We start from the raw sequence: 19,534 nt of genomic DNA on the forward strand, positions 1-19,534 counted from the left end.
TGCCTGTGCTAGCTGTCACACAGCTGAAGGTGCTGGGTGCAGGCCCTTACTCCTCCTTGCAAGCTGGAATCCTCTGCCCTCAGCCAGCTGTATCCCCCACCACCAAAAAGAGTCAAACATCCTTTTTTATAAAAAAAACAAACAACACAAACACCTTTATTGGATGCTCTTAAAAAGTCTCCCTAGGGAATGCTTAGGGGGCAGTTAAGCCATCCTCTGCCCCCTGCCCTGTCATGGAGCGACACCAGGCCCTGTACTGGCCACACTGGTGCGTTGTGAGAGCAGTACTTTCACCTAGACAGGAACAGCAGCTTTGCCCCCTTCCCGAGGGCTGCCTGCAGCCACTGAGGTGCTAATAGAGCAGGCAACCAGGCCTCAAAGTTCCATTTCCCAGAGCTCTGGCTCTGGTAAGAGGTGTGTGCCGGCGCACCTGCCTTCCACCACCCACTTAGGCCAAATTGAGCCGTGGTTGTGGAGCGGGTCCCCTGTGTGCTCCCCTGCCAGCAGGGAGGGACTGCTGCAGCATCCAGGCCTCAGATGGCCAGGAGCGGTGCGCGCTGCTCAGTCATGCAGGGAGGCAGCTCCCAGCTCAGGCCTGTTCCATGGGGCAAGTGAGGAGAGGGCAGCAGGACACGGGTGAGCCAGTGCCTGTGGGGAGAGAAGCAAAGCTTGCAGCAAAAAGCTGAAGTCGTGGCACCACAGAGTGGAACCAGGGCTGTTAGGTGCCAGTGAGGTATGTGAGTCCATGGTCCTCAGCTACCACAACAGCCTCCCTCTCCTGGCAGAGGTGTGCCTGCAGCAGCGCTGGCTCAGAGATAAAGCTGAGGCAGCTGGAGGCTGCACTACAGCTGGGTCCAAAAATTGGTCTGGCTCCTCTGAGCCCTGTAAAGCTGGTTCCTGGGTCCCACCACCCTTGTGCTTTACCTTGGCACGTCCACTCCCAGAAACATCTTCCAGTTATCCCAGCTGCCATAACTGTAGGGGTTTCTGAACACCTGTGGGCCAGAGAGATGCACATCAAGTCTGGCTCTGCCTGCCTGGCCCTCCCACCCTGAGGGCTGTGCTTACCTTGCCTTTCTTCTGCAGTCGCTGTCTCTCCTTCTTATTGATGTGCCTCTCAATGCTGGTTTCCCCACGGGTGATGAGGGCAGCATGCCACAGTGTGAGGGCACCCAGGGCCAATGCTACTGAGCTGGGGACAAGCCACAGCAGGTTGCACATAGGTCTTCACCAGTACTGTAACTGTGGGGTACTGAGGCTGTGTTCCTGAGCAAGTGCAGGTAGTTTGATGGCTTTCATCCCATGTGCCAGGGAGCTGAAATCAGTTCTCGGGAGCCCAAGAGCCAGCAGGGCAGGCATGTCTGTGCTAGAGCAAAGCAGTCTAGCCCAGGGAAGGTGGCATACAAGGGACAGTACAGCAGTGCTGCAGCGGGCTCCACTGCTTCCCCCAGCACCCTCCCAGCCTCTGTAACCCCATTACCTGCACAAGACCCAGAGGTAGACCACACTCTTGTGGAAAGCTCGCTGGCGGAAGGAGAAGGTGGGTGGTGGGGTCTGGTAATATGTCTGAAAAAGGACAGAGAGGGGCACGTTACCAGAATGCTTTATAGTGTAAAGCCAGGCAGGGAGTGCAGTGCTCCTTTGATGAAGGAATCAGGCAGTTAGAAAAAACTGGCACCAGAACCAACACAACAGCCAGGGTGAGAGGGAGGCAGCCGAAGACAGCCACAAGACAGACAGACACCACTTGAGAGCTGGCATATGAGTAACAAGCAGTGTGCTGGAGCTCAGGGAGCAGGTCACTGCACCACACAGGAAATGATGCTCAGGGTGAGATGTGTACATACTGCTGCTGCAGCTTCCCCAGGAGAGCAGAGCCTGAGTAGCATGCCAAACAGTGGCCTGGCCCCAGTGCTGCTGCTGCCACCAGCCAAAGCCACTGAAAGCTTGGTACATGGGGAATCAGACCCAAAACTGCTAGAGGCTGTGCCTGTAGCAGAGCTGCCCAGACAGCCCTAACTCTGTGACTCATGAAACAAGCATGGGGGCTGGTTCTGGCCTCAGGCTTCACTTTGAGAGCAGGATTCAGCCTGCAGGGCAGCTCTGCTCCACGCTGCCTGGAGCAGTTGGGGAGCAGGGATGTCCCACCTGGTTGGCGGCCACCTGCAGTCTCTCCTTCTCAAGCAGTTTCATTCTCTAGGGGGATGGAAAACACATGGCACCAGTTACATGGCTCAGAGGAAAGGGCCCTTCCTCTCAAACCTCACAGGACTAGGGCAGCAGGGACCTCACAGGAGGAGGGAGAGAAGAAGCAAAGTCAATACAATGCTAGTGCTGGTTCAGCCTTGTTCTGCAAACTCAGCCTGGGGAGACCAGGCAGCCTCTGAGTATGCCAGCACTTCCTCTCCTGGAGCAGATGAGGGGCCATCTCACGCAAACTCACCTCAATGGCTGCATAGGCATCCCGGAACATGTCCCAGCCGCTGATGCTGCAGTAGATGCAGCCCATGGTCATGAAGAGGCAGAAGGAGAAGAAGTAGCGGTGGTTGTAGTGCCCAACACAGTTATTGAGCCAGGCTGCCTCTAGGGTTAAAGGTGTGTAACTGTGATGGTCGCTAGTCCAAACCCACCCCATGGGGATCAAGACATCCAGCCAGGCTCCCTGAACCCTCCCCTGCACTGGGTGACTCAGGACAGAAATGTAGCAGGGAGATGACGAGAAAGCAGGGCTAGCTCCTCAGGAGAGTGCAGTGAGTTAGTACTGCAGAAGGATACGACAATGGTGGTCCATCTTCAGCACACACCTGGGAGGGAGGAGAGCATCACAAGCATTAGTGCAAATTGCAAGCGCCATGTCTGGGAGGGGGCAGCCAGCCCCCTCAGTCCTTCATGCTGTGCTAGAGGCAGGTAAAAAGCCAGCAGAGCAGAGAGGAAGGGGCCCATCTCTCATGGCTTATGGTGGGGAGGGAGAGGTATCCTGCCCCATATAGTAGAGGCACTACCTGATGTGGTGGGGAGGTCAGGGAACATTACCTGTTGCAGATGCTGCAGTGGTGGGTACGAGCCGGCTTGGGGGCAATGCATTTCCTGCAGATGGAGACGCCAGTGAGATCGTTCTTGGCCTGCACACAGGTCAGAAAAGAGGATGTGCTCCCAAGCCCCCACATCATCACCTGCTCCCCATATGTTAGCCACACTCCCCCAAACCTGCCTCCCCTCCTAGCCCCTGTCTGGAGGAGCCCTCCTGCAATGATGCCAACAGGATGCTCTTAGTGCCCAGCTGCAAAGGCTGTACTGCCCATTGGTGCCCAGGCTCAGCCTCACCTGTGGTGGGTGCCCAGGCGAGGTGGTGATGGCCTTGTAGTAGTGGAAGACAATCATGATGAGGTTCCAGTGTCCGTAGGCAAGATGCCAGCAGATCCAGGCAGGTGTGTATGTCTGCAGGATGAGGGGCAGCAGGCAGATGTATACGATGGCCACGATGGAGCTTGTCAACCCTATCACCAGTGCCACAAACACCTACAGGAAAAGAGGCTTGGGTCAGTGGAGTGCGCAGTACCTGCTCCATGCTGAATCCTCACTCCCTTCCACCTGGAGCAGCACAACTCAAGCTCTAGGACTTGGTGTCCCCAGCAGCATGCTCGCCGCCCCAAACCCCTCTAGCAATGGAGGCACTCACCACACCAAACCAGCGGGTGACGTGGTCCACCAGCCAGTAGACAGGCTCAAAGAGAGAGTCAAGCACCACGTCGCTGTTGGTGAAGGAATTGTAGAGCAGGGAGCGGAGGCAAAGGTGCCCGTAGTGCCACAGCTGTCCTGCCTGCCGCAGCAGCTTAAAGCGCCGCCGCCGGCCCAGACGCAGGCACTTGAGGAGCAGACGCATCACCGCTGCGAACGTCCGCTGCCGGCTCCTCATCCCTGCTGAGCTGCACCTGCAGGGAAGAGGCTGAATGTGGGGAGGCCGCCCTGCTGCCGCTGTCCCTCAGCGAGGGCGTCCCCTCCTGGGCGTGCTGACGATGCAGCTCTTGCCAGGTGCCTGCCAGCAGAGCGGGGCAGGGCTCTCCTTCACCCTGCACGGGACGCAGAGCAGAAGCGGGTGGCGCTGAGCCCGAACTGGAGGCTGTGATGCTGCGTTCCTGAGCTCTGAGCGTGGAGAGGGGGACACGGGGCTCTCAGGCCTCCGCGCCTGACCTCAGATGCTCCCTGCTCCCATCTCGTCTTTCCCAGAGGGGAGGGGGATGGGGACTGACACGGAGAGTCTGACTCAGAGGAAACTAGAGACGGTGTGGGCACTTGGGGCGCTGAGCCCATTCCAGGGCAGGGAATGCTCAAAAACCTCACCAGTCTTTCCTAACTGATTCAGGAACGAGGGAGCCCACGCAATACACGTCCTCTCCTCACACCTATTAGACAGCATCTGGATGCCGCTGCCCTTTGCCTCAGCCTCTGGACCAAGCTGCAGAGGCCATCCCACACCTATCCCAACCTCAGCGCTGCACTGAGTCCCAGCGCCATTCCTTCCCCTCCCCCGGATCCTCCCAGGACGGCGCCACGCTTCACAGACGGAGAGCCCCGCAGGCAGCTCCAGGCCGAGATGCCGCCACTCAGACAGCAAAGGAACGCACAGCCAAGCGCTCGTATTCCCACCGAGCCTCTCGTCCCACTCAAGGGCCGTGCCGGGAGCAAGGAGGAATCCGAGCCGGCCCCGAAATGAGGCAAACGATCCGCCGGGTCGGGGCCCCCGGGCCTCCGCGCAGGCACGGCCATCAATATTAACCGGCACGGCCACCCCGGGGTCCTGCCAAGGTCCCGCTCGCCTCGGCACGGCGCCAGGCGGCAGCGCCCCAGCGCAACCAGCGGCAGCCCAGCCCCACAGCCGTCTCCGCGCGCTGCTCCCGGCTCCCCGGCGGCACCGCGCCCCGCTCCAGGCACACGCACCGCGCGGCCGGCTCGCAGCGGCACCCAGCCCCCCCTCAGAGCGGGGAGGCGGGCTCCGCCAACCCCGCGTGCCGCCCCGCTCCCGGAGACATCGGGCTCAGAGATGCCCTCGCCCGTGACGGACGGCGGCAGCTAAGGGGCAGCGCGGCCCGACCGTAGGCAGGCGGCACCCCGCCGCGGGGCCGGGCCGCAGCCTCCCCAGCCGTCCGCTGCGGGCCGAGCTCCCCCGCTCTGCGGCACCCGGCCCCGCGGCACCCAGCGCGGCCCCGGGCCCACGCCCACCTGCCGCCCGCTCCCCGCCGCCCGCCGCCATGCCCGGCGCCCACGCCGCCCTCACGGCCCCGGGCAGCGCCCGCCGCCCCGCGCCTGCGCGCCGAGCATGCCGGGAAGCGCCGTCACCCGGCGCTGCACTACGACTCCCAGCGGGCGGCGCGCCACCGCTTCTCCTTGCGGATAAAGGCGAACCAATAGCCGCGCCGCTTCCAGTGCGGCCCCGCCGCTGAGAGCCAATAGGAGGAGGGCTCTTTGCGGGCTCACGCGCGACACGGAACATGGCGCCGCCGGCTCGGTACTGCGTGCCCGGTGAGTGCGGGGCCGTGCTGCAGGGGGAGGCCGGGCCGGACGGCCTCGGTGCTGAGCGGGCGTTCCGCAGGCGAGCGGCTGTGCAGCACGGAGGAGGCCTCGGCGGGCAGCGGGACCTACGCGCGGCACGATTCTATCTTCGCCTCGCTGGCCGGCTGCCTGCAGAAATGTGTCGAGGGCGGCGGGGTGAGCGCGGAGCGGGGCTCCGGGGGGTGCGGGGCTCCGGGGGGTGCGGGACGGGCGTGGGCGGCCCCGAGCTGAGCCCTGTGTGCCTCGCAGCTGCCCGTGGTGTCGGTGGTGCGGGACGCGGAGGCGCAGCTGCTGCCCGGCGTGGGGGCCGTGGTGACCTGCAAGGTAGGTGCCGGGGGTGGGACGGCCCCTCGCGTGTCCCTGTGCGTGCCTGCGGCCGGGGGCTCTGCTCTTTCCTTACAGAACCCCACGTGGAGGGCAGCACCCGGAGTGGCGGGGACAGAGAGCGACAGAGCAGTAAACAAGCCGCCGGGCCCGGCCCACGCTGCACGGGCACTGACTGCCTGCTGTCCCTCTGTGCAGGTGTGCAGCATCAACTCCCGGTTTGCCAAAGTGAACATCCTGTATGTTGGCTCCACGCCGCTGAAATCCACCTTCCGCGGCACCATACGGTACGGAAAGGGCAGGGGGCACGCTGCTCAGGGCAGGCTGCCTGCCTGGTGCCGGCCAGCTGGGTGAGGGCAGCTGCCTGGAGACATCTAGCAAAGTCTGGCTGGTGTCCAGACAGGCTGGGGCAGCTCCTGCTTGCTCTCTCTGGTATCACATTCCTGTGTCTCCTTTTCCAGGAGGGAAGACATTCGAGCCACTGAGAAGGATAAGGTCAGCAGGGCACTGCTGGGTACAGTGCCATTGCAGCTTTCCCCTCTCCAGCTCTTATCCTGTTGCTGCCTGTGGGGTGCCTATTGAGAAGTACCTGCATTCTCAATGCAGTCCTGTCCGCTCCTTCCCACACAGGTAGAAGTCTACAAGAGTTTTCGCCCTGGTGACATAGTTCTAGCCAAAGTTGTATCCTTTCCCACTGCACTGGGAGGGCCCACAGGCCTGGAGGGTTTGTACTGGACTAGAGAGTCTTTCTCTTAACCCACAGCCAACCAGATCTCACTGGGAGATGCACAGTCCAACTACCTGCTGAGCACAGCAGAGAATGAGCTGGGCGTGGTAGTGGCACGCAGCGAGGCAGGTAGGAATCATCCCTTCTCCACATGGGGAGCAGCTGATGCAGCTTGGGGAGCAAACACCCTCCTTTCCTCCCACCTCTGAGCCTTGGAGGCCCCAGGAGGAGGCCTTGGGCTGCTGGGGATGGGAAATGTGAAAAAAGAATAAGCAGCAAGGGAACCTGCTGACTGGGGGTGCCCGTAGGGGTGCAGATGGTGCCCATCAGCTGGTGTGAGATGCAGTGCCCACAGACACACACCAAGGACTTCCGTAAGGTGGCCCGCGTGCAGCCGCAGTTCCTGCAGACCTAGCAGCCCCCTCAGGGGCATGGGGACCCCAGGAAGGAGGGCTGCTGTGGTGGGGTCCAACAGCTTCTATGCAGCTCCACGCGTGAGAGACTGGAACAGCAGGATGGATTTTGTATTTGTGCTGTAGATAATAAACGTTTTTTCTTTTTTGAGAGCTCTGTGTTCTGCTCAGTTACTGCCCATAGGGATTGCTCCAGAGCTGCTGGAGGGGGCTGTCTCACACAGCAGTGCAGGGGTGAGAAGTGTGTTCCTAGCCTGAGGCTGGGGAAGGGGAGCAGTGAGGGGCTTTGAGGCTAGTGGTACTCAGCACAGGCTGTGGCTGCTGCTGTACTCTCCAGGGCCACTTATCACCTCAGGTCATGCATGCCCTTCATTAGGCAAAGGGGTGTGGCACACGCCAGAGCCAGTAAACCACTGGTGTGTCACAGTGAATCACTCTGCAACAAGGATTGCGGAACTGTGCTTTGCTGTGTGGAGCCCAAGCACTTTCTGCACCCACAAGTCAGCAGCAACTTCTGCATCACGAACACGTGGTAGCACAGGAAAGGAGGTGCTAGGCAAAGTGGGAGCGCCATGTGGCCCAGGAGCACATGGTGCAGTGGCACAGAAAAACGCTGACATTAATTATTGCATATTAATCTTTTATTGAACTGGAACAAGACAACTGGTACTGCTGGACAGTTAGATTGACCCAGTGCAAGCCCAGGCTCACTACAGCAGCAGTGGGGGAGGCTACAGTGACAGTGCCAAGTACACGTTTGTGGGATAGGGGCACAATGGCATCTACACCACCTCCATGAGGCAGGACTAGGGTTGGCTTTGGCTGTAGGAAGCACATGGCAAATACAAATTCCCAGACAACACGCTCCTTCCTTTGTCCAAAAGCAATAAGTTAAAGCATTGGCTGGTAGAGCTGAGTCAGGGTTTGCAAGTACTACTACTGGGTGCTGTACTACACAGGAGCATGCACCACAGTACAACCATTTGGTGTCTAAGCATTCTAGTCTTTGTGCAACACAGCCACAAGGGGACTGGGCACCCATCTTGGTTGCTGTCCCCTCCTGCCCATGTCCCACAGCTCCCGTTGTGCTCCTGGAATAACTAAACCAAGCAACAGAACTACAGTAACAGTGACAAGAGCTGCCAGGGAAGCGAGAGAAGCCAGGCATGGCAAAAGATTGCTTGAGAGCATCCCCTCAAGGGCTGGGAACACACAACATAGGGCTGCAGTTGCTGCCTGGAGCGAGGACTCCCTTTCACACCCGACCCCTGTGCACACAGCCCCTCACCCCCCAGCTCCCAGGCTGCCTGCAGAGGTGAGCCTGGTGCAGAGGGAAGGGGCCAAGTCCTGAGGAGCTGCTCCCTGCTCCAGCTCTGCAGCTCCAAGTTCCTACAGCTGTGGGGTGTGCACAGAGGGGTGGGGACGGAGGGGACTCATCTACTTGCTAATCTGCACGCCTGCCTCATTTCTTGACTTTGCCCTGAGCAGCGACAGCCTCCATGGCCTTGCGCACCGTCTCCTCATCTCCTAGGAACTGCATGGGCTTGATGGGCTTCAGGTTCTTGTCCAATTCATAGACAATTGGGATGCCAGTAGGCAGGTTCAGCTCCATGATGGCCTCTTCTGACATGCCTGCAAACAGAGGATGGTTACTCAAAGGGAGGGCAAGGGAGAGCCCCGCTTGTGTGGAGCCGGAGCAGCGGGGGATCCTGAGCAGCATGCAGAGCTGCCGTACCTTCCAAGTGCTTGACAATCCCCCGCAGGCTGTTGCCATGGGCCGCAATAAGGACTCTTTTGCCCTCTTTGATCTGCGGGACAATTTCCTCATTCCAGAAGGGCAGGGCCCGGGCAATGGTGTCCTTCAGGCTCTCACATGTGGGCAGCTGGTCCTCTGTCAGGTCAGCATAGCGACGATCCTGCAAGAACCACCATACCTGCACCACAGCCCAACACCCTTGGGGGCTACATTAACAGCTGTGCAGAACGGAAAGGTGGTACCAGGGGCTGAGAACAGTGACTGAGAACAGGAGTAGAACTGGCTTGTAGCTATGCACCCATGAGAAAGTGCTTTGGGATTTGCCTCCAGCTGCCGGCCCTGCCTGCGGGCAATAGCACGGCGCTTTCTGCAGAGCAAACACCCAAGCTTTGGCCACAGGACTAATGATTAACATCTCCCCTTGACTTCGTGCCATGCCTTGGGGTTCATCCTCTGCAGGGAGAGCACAGGATGGCCTCAGTCCAGCCCCTGTTACCGATGCTGCAACCGGAGAGCGAAGGGCAGCGTGGGAGGCCCGTGCCACGAGGCTCCCTGGACTCCTGGCAGCCCCTTACCTTGCTGATGGTGCTGAAGAAGGGGTGGTCCGACTGCATGGGCGGCGGGGGGATGTCGAAGGAGCGCCTCCAGATCTTCACCTGGGCCTCGCCGTGCTTGGCAGCCGTCTCGGCCTTGTTGAGGCCGGTGAGGGCCCCGTAGTGCCGCTCGTTGAGGCGCCACGTCCGCACCACGGGCAGCCACATCTGGTCGATGGCGTCCAGCACGTTCCAGAGGGTGCGGATGGCCCTCTTCTGCACCGACGTGAAGCAGATATCGAACTCATAGCCGGCGTCTGCGGAGGCGGGGAGGGGTGGGGGGGTCAGAGGCCGCACGAGGCCGCGCCGTTGCATAACGGGCACCGCCGGTCCCCGCCGCGCCCCGAGATAGCCGCCGCAGAGCCCGGCGGGCGCAGCCCCCCCACCCGCCCCACCGCCCGCTCGACGCGGGGCCCGCCGGTACCTCGCAGGGCCTCTCCGCCGCGCCGCGCCTCCTGCTGCCCGGCGGGGCTGAGGTCGGCGTCGTACCACCCGCAGAAGCGGTTCTCCAGGTTCCAGGCGCTCTCGCCGTGGCGGACGAGCACGAGGCGGTAGGCGGCCATCGCTGCTCCGGCGCTCGGCTCTCGCGCTCCTCCCGCTGCCGCCGCCGCGCGCGACTGACCCGCCCCGCGCCGCCCCGCGCCGGGCAGTGCGAGGCGCGCATGCGCAGGCAGACGGAGGCGGCGGGCGAGAGAGCACGTAGCGCATGGCGGGGCCGCGAAGGGCGGCACGACCTTCGGGCTGTGACGTGTGGCGTCGCCGCGGCGCGCCGCGATGTGGGCGCCGCTGCCCTCACTGCAAATGGCGCCGGGCGCCGGAAGCGGAAGTGAGGCGAGGCGGCACGTGGAGCCGAGGCGAGCATGGCGCGGTGCGGGAGGCTGCGGGCAGGTACCGCCGCTAAGCTGCGGCGGTGGCGGAAGGGACACAGCAGCGACTGCAACCCCGAGACTCGGCGGCACCGCCAGGCCGCGCGAAGCCGCTTCTACAGCCGGCCTGCCGGTGAGCGGCCTGGGGGCCGGGGTGGGACGCGGTGGGGGGCGGCGCAGGGTTGGAAAGGACCTTAAAGCCTACCCTGTTCCGACCGCTGCCGTCGACTGGTTGCCATCCTCTGCCAAAGCCTCTGGCCCGTCCAACTTGGGCATCCACAACTATCTGGGTAGCAGTGCCTAGGCCTCTCCACCTTCTGAGTATTGAGTTTAATCCTAAGCTCAGTGTCTCACTCTTCTGCACCCCTCATTGCAGTACTTTTCCTATGGCAGAAGCAACATCCGTATCTCATACTGGCAGGGGAGGGTGGTGGGAGTGTGAGACAGCCTGACCCCAGGTCTGCTCACCCGGCAGAGAAAAGCAATCTGACGGTGGATGCGGTGAAGCTGCACAATGAGCTGCAGTCAGGTTCCCTGCGTGTGGAGCGGCCAAGCGGTAGCTCTCAGTTGCCCATGGAGGAGGGTGATGCTGGCGAGGCCGCCACCGAGAGATCCTCCGGCACCTTCCTGAGCGGGCTGAGCGACTGCACCAACGTTACCTTCAGCAAGGTCCAGCGCTTCTGGGAGTCCAACTCCGCTGCACACAAAGAGGTACCAGGGAGAGTGGGGCTGGGTGTGTGGTCCTGGGGCGTAGCTCCCATCCTGAGCAAGAATCTGAGGGTGCTGATGGCTCCATGTGCTGTTGTGACAGATCTGCGCCGTGCTGGCAGCTGTGACAGATGTGATCCGCTCGCAGGGGGGCAAAGAGACTGAGACTGAGTACTTTGCTGCGCTGGTGAGTGACCACCACAATTTGATGGGAATTCCCAGAGGTGCTATGCTCGTGTCAGAGGCTTTGGGCATGCTCTAGAAGAGACACTGTTGAGTTGCCCTTTGTTTCTCCACCCCCTTCCCCAAAGCTTTGGGAAAAGCTGGCCTGCTGCAAATCCTCCTGCTACAAACCCCTCCTTTTTTCCCAGATGACCACACTGGAGGCAGTGGATTCCCCTGAGTCAGTGGCTGCCGTTGCATACTTGCTCAACCTTGTCTTGAAGCGGTGAGCTGCTGGCAGGGAGTGGGGAGAGCTGCCATGGCAGGATGGGGTCTGACACAGTCTCAGGGGTGGGCTGAGATTACCAATCCTCATGTGATTGCCTGCTCTTTGCCCCTTCTCCCCACAGAGTCCCCAGTCCGGTACTCATAAAGAAGTTCTCAGATGCTTCAAAAGCCTTCATGAGTATCATATCCTCACAGGCCTGCAGCGGCTCCACCTCTGCACTGCGATGGGTGAGTTGCAGAGAGGGGCAGGCTCTCTGGTGCATTCAGGGTGGTCTCTGCAAGGTAATACCAATATCCTTGATGTCCCCTTGTAGGTCCTCTCATGTCTGGCCACACTGCTGCGAAAACAGGATTTGGCAGCGTGGAGCTACCCTGTCACCCTCCAGGTCTACCACGGCCTGCTGAGCTTCTGTGTTCACGCCAAACCCAAGGTGGGTTCTCAGCACCTGGTGGCTGTTGCTCCAGGGCTTGGTTCTGGGGCTGGCTGTGCTCTCTGTGCCTGTGGTTTCTATGCCCTTGTATTCAACCACCCCCAGGTTCGGAAAGCAGCTCAGCACGGTGTGTGCTCCGTCCTGAGGGGGAGTGAGTTCATGTTTGGAGATGAGGCTCCTGAGCACCATCCTGCGGCACCCTCCAGTGCCAAGTTCTGCGTGCAGGAGATTGAAAAAGCTGGAGGTAGGTAGGGACGAGGGAGCGAGAGGTTTTGCAAGAGTTTAGGAGAGCCCTCAGCCATCTTTCTGTTGTTCCTTTTTTCCCGGAGTGGGGCTTCAGTTCACCCCAGCTCTGACATGGGGTCTCTGCCCAAGGCTGTTGTTACAAGTGTGGGTACTGTTCTGCTCCACCAGGCACCAAGGAGGCTACCACCACACTGCACGTGCTGGCCCTCCTGCGGGACCTGCTGCCCTGCTTCCCTGCGGCTGTGCTGAAGACATGCTGTGAGACCCTGCTCAGAGTCATGACCCTCAGCCATGTGGTCAGTTCCCCTGCGTCCCTGCACAACAGCGCCTGTGCCAGTGCCTCCACCTCAGCTCTGGAAGGCGTCAGGCTGCTTTATTGGGAATCTGCAGGACCTGAAATCAGAGCAACCTAGTCAGAGCTGGCTGGTTGGCTACTGTAGAAAAGGGGGGTATAGATGGGAAGCCCCAGTGGAGATGGGGTGTCCCCGTGGGTTGGGCAGAGCATGCTTTGGGGTATGGGTGCGAAGTACAGAAGTTCTGGTTCTCCTGACAACATGTCCTTACAGTTGGTGACAGCATGTGCCATGCAGGCCTTCCATAGCCTGTTCAGTGCCCAGCCCAGCACATCCTGCCTGCCAGCTGAGCTCAATGCCCAGATCATCACCGTGAGTGCGGGGACGGATAGGGAGGGATGGGGCTACTGGCACTACTGTTCCCAATGCAACTTTGCTTCCCTAGGCGCTGTATGACTACGTGCCCAATGCCAGCGACCTGCAGCCACTGCTCACCTGGCTGACCACCATGGAGAGGGCACACATCAACCTGGGCAGGTGGGGAGAGGCTGGGACTGGGCAGGGGGAAGGCCAAACTCCATCTCTCACCATTCTTCTCTCTCTTCTCCAGACTGCAGAAGGACCTGTGCTGGGCTCACCTGCCTCGTTTCTTCTCAGCCACCATGAATTGCTTCCTATCCCCACACTCGCAAGTGGTGGGAGCTGCAGCACAGAGCCTTGAGGTACCTTGAGGCAGCAGTGCATGCTGCCTAGGTCCTTGTTGTGGCCAGGCTGGGATCTGGGATCTGCCTGGGCACTTGGGGCTGCTCTGCGTTGGGTCCTATCCCTCTGTCTTGCCTGAGCTGGCACATCCACAGCTCAGCACCAAACTGTTTCCGTGTTTGCAGACCCTCCTGAATGAGTGCATTGCTCCCCACATGGATGAACTAGGCAATGTCTCTGCATCTGCCCCAGCCCCTGGCTCCTACCTTTGCAAGATGTTCAGGTGAGGAACAGTGGGGCATGGAAGAGGCTGTCACCATGGGCCCAGCTCGGTCCCTGTCACCACCTACCTCTCCTTGCCAGGTCGGTGGAGGAAGGCCTGACATATCGTTTCCACGCAGCATGGGATGGCGTGCTGCAAGTACTGGAGGTTTTCTTTGAGGTGTGTGGGAAGCAGTGCCATCCCATCATGAGGAAGGTGAGCAGGACGGGGAGTCTTCAGGGCCAGTGTGTTCTAGTGGCTCCTTGCTCAGCCTCTTGCCTGTCTCCACAGTGCCTGCAGTCCCTGTGCGACCTGCGCCTCTCTCCGCACTTCCCCTACACCACTGAAGTAGACCAGGCGGTGGGGGCTGCCGTGGGTGCCATGGGCCCCGAGGTGCTGCTAGAAGCTGTTCCCCTGCAGATCGACGGCAAGGAGTGAGCGTGACCCTGGGCTGGTCGGGGGGTCCAGCAGTAGAGGATAATTTCTCTGCCAGAGATAAGCATCTTCTGTCAGCTGGGGCCTGTCTGCTTGATCACAACAGGCACCTTGTATAGTTCCCAGCCTCAGCTGCTATGAAGGCTGCCTAGAGTCTCACTGTGCCCAGCTCTGGGGCTGTGACCCATTCCTAAAGTCCGATGCTCCCCTGACCTTGTGCTGCTTCCACAGGGAGACTCTGGATTTCCCCCGCAGCTGGCTGCTGCCTGTGCTGCGGGACTACGTGCAGGGTGCACGGCTCGGCTTCTTCACCAGCTACTTCCTGCCCTTGGCAGCCACTCTGAAGAGCAGAGGTGAGAAGCAGTGGATGGTGGGGCTCTGGGTACGCAGTGCTGGGTGCCCTGCAGAAGCTCCACTCCTCAGGGCAGAGCCACCTCCACTGTTCTGTTCATTTCCCCCTCCTCTTTTGCAGCCGTGGAGTTTGCCCAAGCTGGGAAGAGCCTTGAGTCCAAGATCTATGACACACTGCAGTGGCAGGTAACGAACGGAGTGCCTGCCGCCCCCGCCATTGCCTACCTGCAGTGCTAGCCTGGGTGTCCTGGCTGAGGGATGCTGGTCTCCCACTGACTCCTCTGCTTCCAGGTCTGGACCCTGCTGCCTGGCTTCTGCACCCGCCCCACAGACGTGGTGGAGGCCTTCAAGGGGTTGGCACGCACCCTGGGCATGGCCATTAGTGAGCGCCCGGACCTCCGCCCCACCGTGTGCCAGGCCCTACGCACCCTCATCCACCACGGCTGTGGGACAGGTTGGGGACAGACTCTGCCATGGAAAGGGGGGCTGTCCCTGTTCCCCACAGTGACTCAGTGAGGGCAGCTGTGCGGTGTGATGCTGATGCGCACACCCTTGTCCTTCTTTCTCCAGATGCAGAGCGAGCAGAAGTGGGTCGTTTTGCCAAAAATTTCCTGCCCATCCTATTTAATGTGTATAGCCAACCTGAGGAGGATGGGGGCAGCAGTGGTCAACGTCGCTCTGTGCTGGACACCGTGCGTGCCTATCTGACCATCACGGACCCACAGGTGAGTATCTGGGAACATGGGGCAGACTCTGCTGGCCACAGCCATTTTCTTCTGTCACTAGAAGGTCTTGCTGAGCCAACTGCAGAGCCTGCAGCTTGACTCCAGATGTGCATAGGCACAGGAGGGGCAGCCTCACTGACGCTGTGCCTGCCTTGCAGATGGTGTGTGGGTTTCTGCAGAAAGCCAGTGAGAAACTGACCAGTCCTGAGAGCTCAGAGTTTGCCAGGTAACATCCAGGAGTTGATACTGATGGGTGAATCTGTTGGCTCCCTCCTACTGAGCAGCGCTCAAGCTGTCTCCTGTAGGATACATCATTCTCATGCATCAAACAGAGCTCCTAGCCAGAGTCCTAAGCTTGGTTGGGGAGTGTTGATGGCCCTGTGCTTATTCCTTCCTTATCTGTTTGTGCTACAGGCTCTCCATCCTGGACCTGGTTGTGGCAATGTCTCCCTATGCCAATGAGCAGGCCCTGGGCTCCCTGTACCAGACTATCCAGCCTTCCCTCCAGGTCCGTTTGCTCCCAGCCCAGCAGCACAGTGGGGCCTCTCACTGTGCCAAGGGCCACCCTGACAGCAGTGTCACCACTTGTCCCTGCAGAGCAAGGACCACAGCATGCAGAAGAAGGCATACCGTGTGCTGGAGGAAGTATGTGCTGCCCCGCATGCCCCATGCCAGGCCTTTGTCCACTCACACTTGGAAGAGTTGCAGGCAGTGCTGCTGGATTCACTCAAGAGCGCAGCGTCTCCAGCCAAGAGGGTGAGAGCGAGGGCTGCTGTGGAAAGGGGATAAGGCTGTGTCCCTGTATCTGACTGTGCTGGGCTCTTTCTCTCCTCAGCCCCGGCTGAAGTGCCTGTTCCACATTGTGAAGCAGCTCTCAGCTGAGCATGAGCCCTTCATCACTGCCCTGGTCCCAGAGGTGAGTGTGGGACTTGGGTGCACACCTAGGGGTGGCCATGGGGTTGTGACATTCTCTTTGCCTCCAGGTCATCCTGTGCACCAAGGAGGTGTCGGTGGGAGCCCGCAAAAATGCCTTCATGCTGCTGGTGGAGATGGGACATGCTTTCATCCGTTTTGGGCCCACTCCCCAAGGTAAGCAGCTGTTGCTCAGCCCCACCACTGCTCTCATCCAGGGGGTCAGACCTATGCCTGCCCCACATCCTGAGCTGTCCCCTCTTGCAGAAGCTATGGAGCGGTTCCTGCTCTTGGTCTATGCGGGGCTGACGGGTTCAGTCACCATGATCAGCTGCACAGTGCTGGCACTCACACGCCTGTTCTTTGAGTTCAAAGGTAAGCAAGAGCTGCAAGGACAGAGTGTGGGGGCACAGCACTGCCAGGCAACAGGACAGGGCTGTGCCCACCAGTGCACACTGAGCGCTGCTGCATTGCAGATTACATGGAGCTGAGCGTGGTGGAGCAGCTGCTGCAGAACATCTGCCTGCTGCTGGGCTCTCGCACACGTGATGTGGTGAAGGCAGCCCTGGGCTTCCTCAAAGTCGTGCTGCTGCTGGTTGACACCACACTGCTGGCCAAGCACGTCCAGACTATGGTGAGAGCACTGCACGGGGAGGCAGGGCACATCTGAACTGCTGTAGAATAGGTGTGAGTGATGCAGGGAGGTGGCAAGAGGGGTGCAGGAGAAGGGTGAGGGACCAGATGCTCAGGACAGGGGTCTCTGACCTCAGAGGTCTGTCTGTGCTGACAGCTGGAGGCTATAGGCAGCCTTTCAGATGACATGAGGCGCCACTTCCGCATGAAGCTCAGAAACCTCTTCACCAGATTCATCCGCAAATTCGGGTGAGCCGGGGCTGCTGGGAGCAGTGCTGGGCACTGTGGGAGTTCCTGCACTGCACTGCAGGAACTGATCGCTTTTTGTCCCCCCAGCTTTGAGCTGGTGCAGGGACTGCTGCCAGCTGAGTTCCACAAGGTTCTGGTGAACATCCGCAAGGCTGAAGCTCGCAGCCGCAAGCAGCGTGCCCTGAGGCAAGCAGCTGCAGAGGCAGAGGAGGAGGAAGCACCAGCCCAGCCCAGAGGAGACAGGTAGAGATGGGCTGGGGTGAAGCCTCAGCAGAGGGCCTGGTGCTGGATCTGTTTGGCTGACACTTGTAGAGATGCTGAGGACATCACTGGCATTGGCATACGGTGCTGTGGGCAGGCTGGGGCTTGCATCTCTGCCTTGCTCCATCTGCATTGTGCTCTCTGCCTTGTGCCCAGCATGGAGGAGATCCTGGCAGACTCAGAGGAGGAAGAGGAGGAAGAGGAGGAACGGCAGCGGGGCAAGGTGCGGAAGAAACAAGCACGGCAGAAGGGCCAGGCATGGCTGAAAGAAGGGGAAGAGGATGAGCCTCTCAACTTCCTGGACCCCAATGTGTCCCAGCGGGTGCTGGGTGAGCAACAGAGCCTTTGTAGTGGGGTACAGCTGACTGGGGAGTGGGTCCTTCTCCAGGCTCTGACTCATCTCTGTGTGTAGCCACCGAGCCAAGCCTGAAAAAGTCCAGAGGAGTGAAGCACGACTTCCAGGTGTCTGAGGATGGGCGCCTGATCATCCACGATGAGGAGGAGGAGGTGGACAATGATGAAGCCAAAGGTACTGTCTAACTGGACTTGCTCTGACACACAGTATGGTTTTCTTCCTGCCCATCTGTATGCATGCACTGACTCCCTTGTCCTGTGCCCCAGGAGTGGATGAGGAAGTGGCAGATGTGCTGCAAGAAGTGGGCCTTCGCAGTGTGAGTATGGGGCGCGGGGGAAACACAGCATGCCTGAGCTGTGACTGCCTAGGAGCTGCTTAGAGTGGGGCAGGAGGCTGCAGTGGGACAGAGGATGTGTGGTGGGTGTGGAAGGTCTCTGGGCCCCATAGAATAAGCAGGAGGTCGTGGGTCCATGGAAGGACAGCACTGTAAGGACAAGCTAGCTGCAGTGACCCCGTATCTTTCTTCTGCAGAAGAAAAGCCAGAAGCGTCGGTTCAGAGAAGAGGCAGATGATGATGAACCAGAGACGGGGACCTACTCTCAGTACAGAGGTAATTGCATGTCCTGCCTGTGAGCACTCTGCAGCTGCCAGAACAGGCTGGGCTGCTCCAAGATGGCTGGCTCTGAGTTCCTTGCTTCTGTAAAGTTATTGCACTTCTGTGTTGCTCTCCTGTCCTCGCACCTAAGAGCTGGGGGCAGAAACAGGAACAGCTCCCCCAGTATGGCAGCTGGGGAGGAGGAGCCTGGCCCTGACACCTCTTTCCAACACTCATTCTTTTCTAGCTGGAGGCTCTGGGATCCACAGGCCACTGGACAAGAAGCCAGCCTTTGGTGCAGAGTACAGATCCAAGGTGAGCGCCCAAGAGGTGGCAGGGTTTTGAGGAGAGATGTCTTGGCTCTGCTGGGGCAGGATTTCTGCTGGTCTTGGGGGCAAGGAAGCGCTGGGGGGCATCTGTGCTCCAAAAGGAGTTGCCCAATGCTCAGTACTCATTAATATTTCCAACCTGCCTGGCAGTTCCTGCTCACTACTCACACCATGTGCTTGGTGCTGTGGCATCACTTGGGTGGGAGATCAGCCCTGGGAGCCACATGCTCAGCTGGCACCCCATTGCAGCGTAGCCTTTGATGTGACTGTGTACCAGGGCTGTCCAGAATGGAACACTCACATCTCCCTTTGTGCTGCATCTCATCCAATGTTGGTATCTCCTACAGAAAGGCAAAGGTGATGTGAAGAAGAAGGGCCAGCTCGACCCCTATGCCTACATCCCCCTGAACAGAGCTAAACTCAACAAAAGGTGGGACTGAGCAGGAAAGGCGTGGGGTAGGGAATGGGGGATATCCTGAGTCTGATCCTGCTCATTGTTGTTACCATTTTTCATGGTCTGAGGGCTCCCTTCCCACCTCCATGTTGCTCATTGCAGCCACTTTGCACAGGCCTGTGCAGGGGCTGTGCCCTGTACCCACGCTAACCTGTCTGCTTGCTCCTCCCTCCCTCCAGGAAGCAGGCAAAAATGCAAGGCCAGTTCAAGGGCCTGATGAAGGGTGCCCAGCGTGGGGCCAAGGCTGGCCGCAAGAACCGGCTGAAGGACCGTCGCCCTTGAGGAGCTGTGGATGCTCTGTGCACCTGCCTGAGGACTGGTGATAACCTGAGGTGGAGAGAGAGGCACTGGGGTACAGGGACTTTGTGAGGGCAGGCTCCCTAGGAAGCTACCTCTGTGGACTCCTGGCCCAAGCCCTGTCCTCCTGTGCCTGAAAGAAGGTGATGTAAGGTGACTGCTGCAGGTGTGTGTGTGTATGTGTGTGTGTGTGTGAGAAAGTAAATAACATGTAATGAGCTCTGTATTGACAAACATCTCCTGTTAATATTCAGCCTGGACTCCTCCTTTCTTTCCTACAAACACCTCACACAGCATGTCCCCTACAGTGCAGCAGGTCCTGGGATGGAGGACCTGGAGCAGGAGCCCTCTGTGGTGTCTGTCCTGTGGCTGTCACTGGTTCTGCATCTGCTTTGCCCATCCCTTGCTGCAAGGCAGAAAAGGTTTTGCTGCAATGTTTTTTTTCTGGCTGAAAAACTGCTGCTGCTAACCTCACTGTCTGGGCTTTTGTCTTACCTGGGAGAGCTGAGATGGAGCCTTTTCTCTGCTCTGACCACATCCCAGCAGCACAAGTAATTCTGGATCTTTAGCTGCCCAGGTTGGATGAGCAGCTGTTTTCACCCAGTTCTTTCTGCTCT

At 59.6% G+C, this 19,534-nt stretch overlaps 4 protein-coding genes across 11 annotated transcripts; 2 read left to right on the forward strand and 2 right to left on the reverse strand.

The window, feature by feature from the left end:
• Positions 1-49: 49 nt before the first annotated feature.
• ZDHHC16 (zDHHC palmitoyltransferase 16) lies at positions 50-5,290 on the reverse strand. 6 transcript variants are annotated; one of them, XM_031597644.2, is made up of 11 exons: positions 5,221-5,290; positions 3,680-3,932; positions 3,325-3,519; positions 3,034-3,122; positions 2,776-2,804; positions 2,444-2,577; positions 2,149-2,196; positions 1,481-1,566; positions 1,069-1,192; positions 925-995; positions 50-648 (listed from the first exon to the last, which is right to left on the reverse strand). In XM_031597644.2, the coding sequence occupies exons 2-11, from the start codon at positions 3,914-3,916 to the stop codon at positions 534-536; spliced, it is 1,128 nt and encodes a 375-aa protein (XP_031453504.2). In that variant the 5' UTR covers positions 3,917-3,932; positions 5,221-5,290; the 3' UTR covers positions 50-533. The 6 variants fall into 6 exon arrangements, with proteins under 6 accessions (XP_031453504.2, XP_090001483.1, XP_090001485.1 ...); XM_090145357.1 differs by lacking the exon at positions 2,149-2,196; XM_090145359.1 differs by lacking the exons at positions 50-648; positions 925-995 and having other exon boundaries at positions 1,095-1,366.
• An 85-nt stretch (positions 5,291-5,375) lies between these two features.
• EXOSC1 (exosome component 1) lies at positions 5,376-7,167 on the forward strand. Of its 2 annotated transcripts, XM_031597668.2 has the most exons (8): positions 5,377-5,520; positions 5,591-5,706; positions 5,800-5,874; positions 6,073-6,161; positions 6,336-6,369; positions 6,505-6,555; positions 6,646-6,730; positions 6,910-7,167. In XM_031597668.2, exons 1-8 carry the CDS (start codon positions 5,490-5,492, stop codon positions 7,014-7,016), a joined length of 588 nt encoding a protein of 195 aa, XP_031453528.2. In that variant the 5' UTR covers positions 5,377-5,489; the 3' UTR covers positions 7,017-7,167. The 2 variants fall into 2 exon arrangements, with proteins under 2 accessions (XP_031453529.2, XP_031453528.2); XM_031597669.2 differs by lacking the exon at positions 5,800-5,874 and having other exon boundaries at positions 5,376-5,520.
• Positions 7,168-7,637: 470 nt separating this feature from the next.
• Positions 7,638-10,009, reverse strand: PGAM1 (phosphoglycerate mutase 1). The gene is made up of 4 exons (XM_031597652.2): positions 9,788-10,009; positions 9,346-9,620; positions 8,750-8,930; positions 7,638-8,646 (listed from the first exon to the last, which is right to left on the reverse strand). The coding sequence occupies exons 1-4, from the start codon at positions 9,924-9,926 to the stop codon at positions 8,477-8,479; spliced, it is 765 nt and encodes a 254-aa protein (XP_031453512.1). The 5' UTR covers positions 9,927-10,009; the 3' UTR covers positions 7,638-8,476.
• Positions 10,010-10,101: 92 nt separating this feature from the next.
• Positions 10,102-19,170, forward strand: RRP12 (ribosomal RNA processing 12 homolog). 2 transcript variants are annotated; one of them, XM_090145344.1, is made up of 34 exons: positions 10,102-10,362; positions 10,705-10,940; positions 11,041-11,124; positions 11,309-11,385; positions 11,510-11,615; positions 11,702-11,818; positions 11,924-12,062; positions 12,233-12,360; positions 12,631-12,729; positions 12,803-12,894; positions 12,968-13,079; positions 13,245-13,342; positions 13,423-13,537; positions 13,613-13,755; positions 13,988-14,109; positions 14,229-14,293; positions 14,399-14,561; positions 14,678-14,832; positions 14,991-15,058; positions 15,247-15,340; positions 15,430-15,588; positions 15,668-15,748; positions 15,816-15,921; positions 16,015-16,119; positions 16,221-16,378; positions 16,535-16,626; positions 16,714-16,869; positions 17,044-17,216; positions 17,300-17,416; positions 17,509-17,558; positions 17,774-17,852; positions 18,085-18,152; positions 18,514-18,596; positions 18,800-19,170. In XM_090145344.1, exons 1-34 carry the CDS (start codon positions 10,224-10,226, stop codon positions 18,900-18,902), a joined length of 3,882 nt encoding a protein of 1,293 aa, XP_090001470.1. In that variant the 5' UTR covers positions 10,102-10,223; the 3' UTR covers positions 18,903-19,170. The 2 variants fall into 2 exon arrangements, with proteins under 2 accessions (XP_090001470.1, XP_031453460.2); XM_031597600.2 differs by having other exon boundaries at positions 10,103-10,362; positions 16,012-16,119.
• The last annotated feature ends 364 nt before the right edge of the window (positions 19,171-19,534 follow it).

This window comes from Phasianus colchicus, chromosome 8 (assembly GCF_987193195.1).
Source record: "Phasianus colchicus chromosome 8, bPhaCol1.hap1.1, whole genome shotgun sequence".
In the NCBI taxonomy this organism is placed as follows: Eukaryota; Metazoa; Chordata; class Aves; order Galliformes; family Phasianidae; genus Phasianus; species Phasianus colchicus.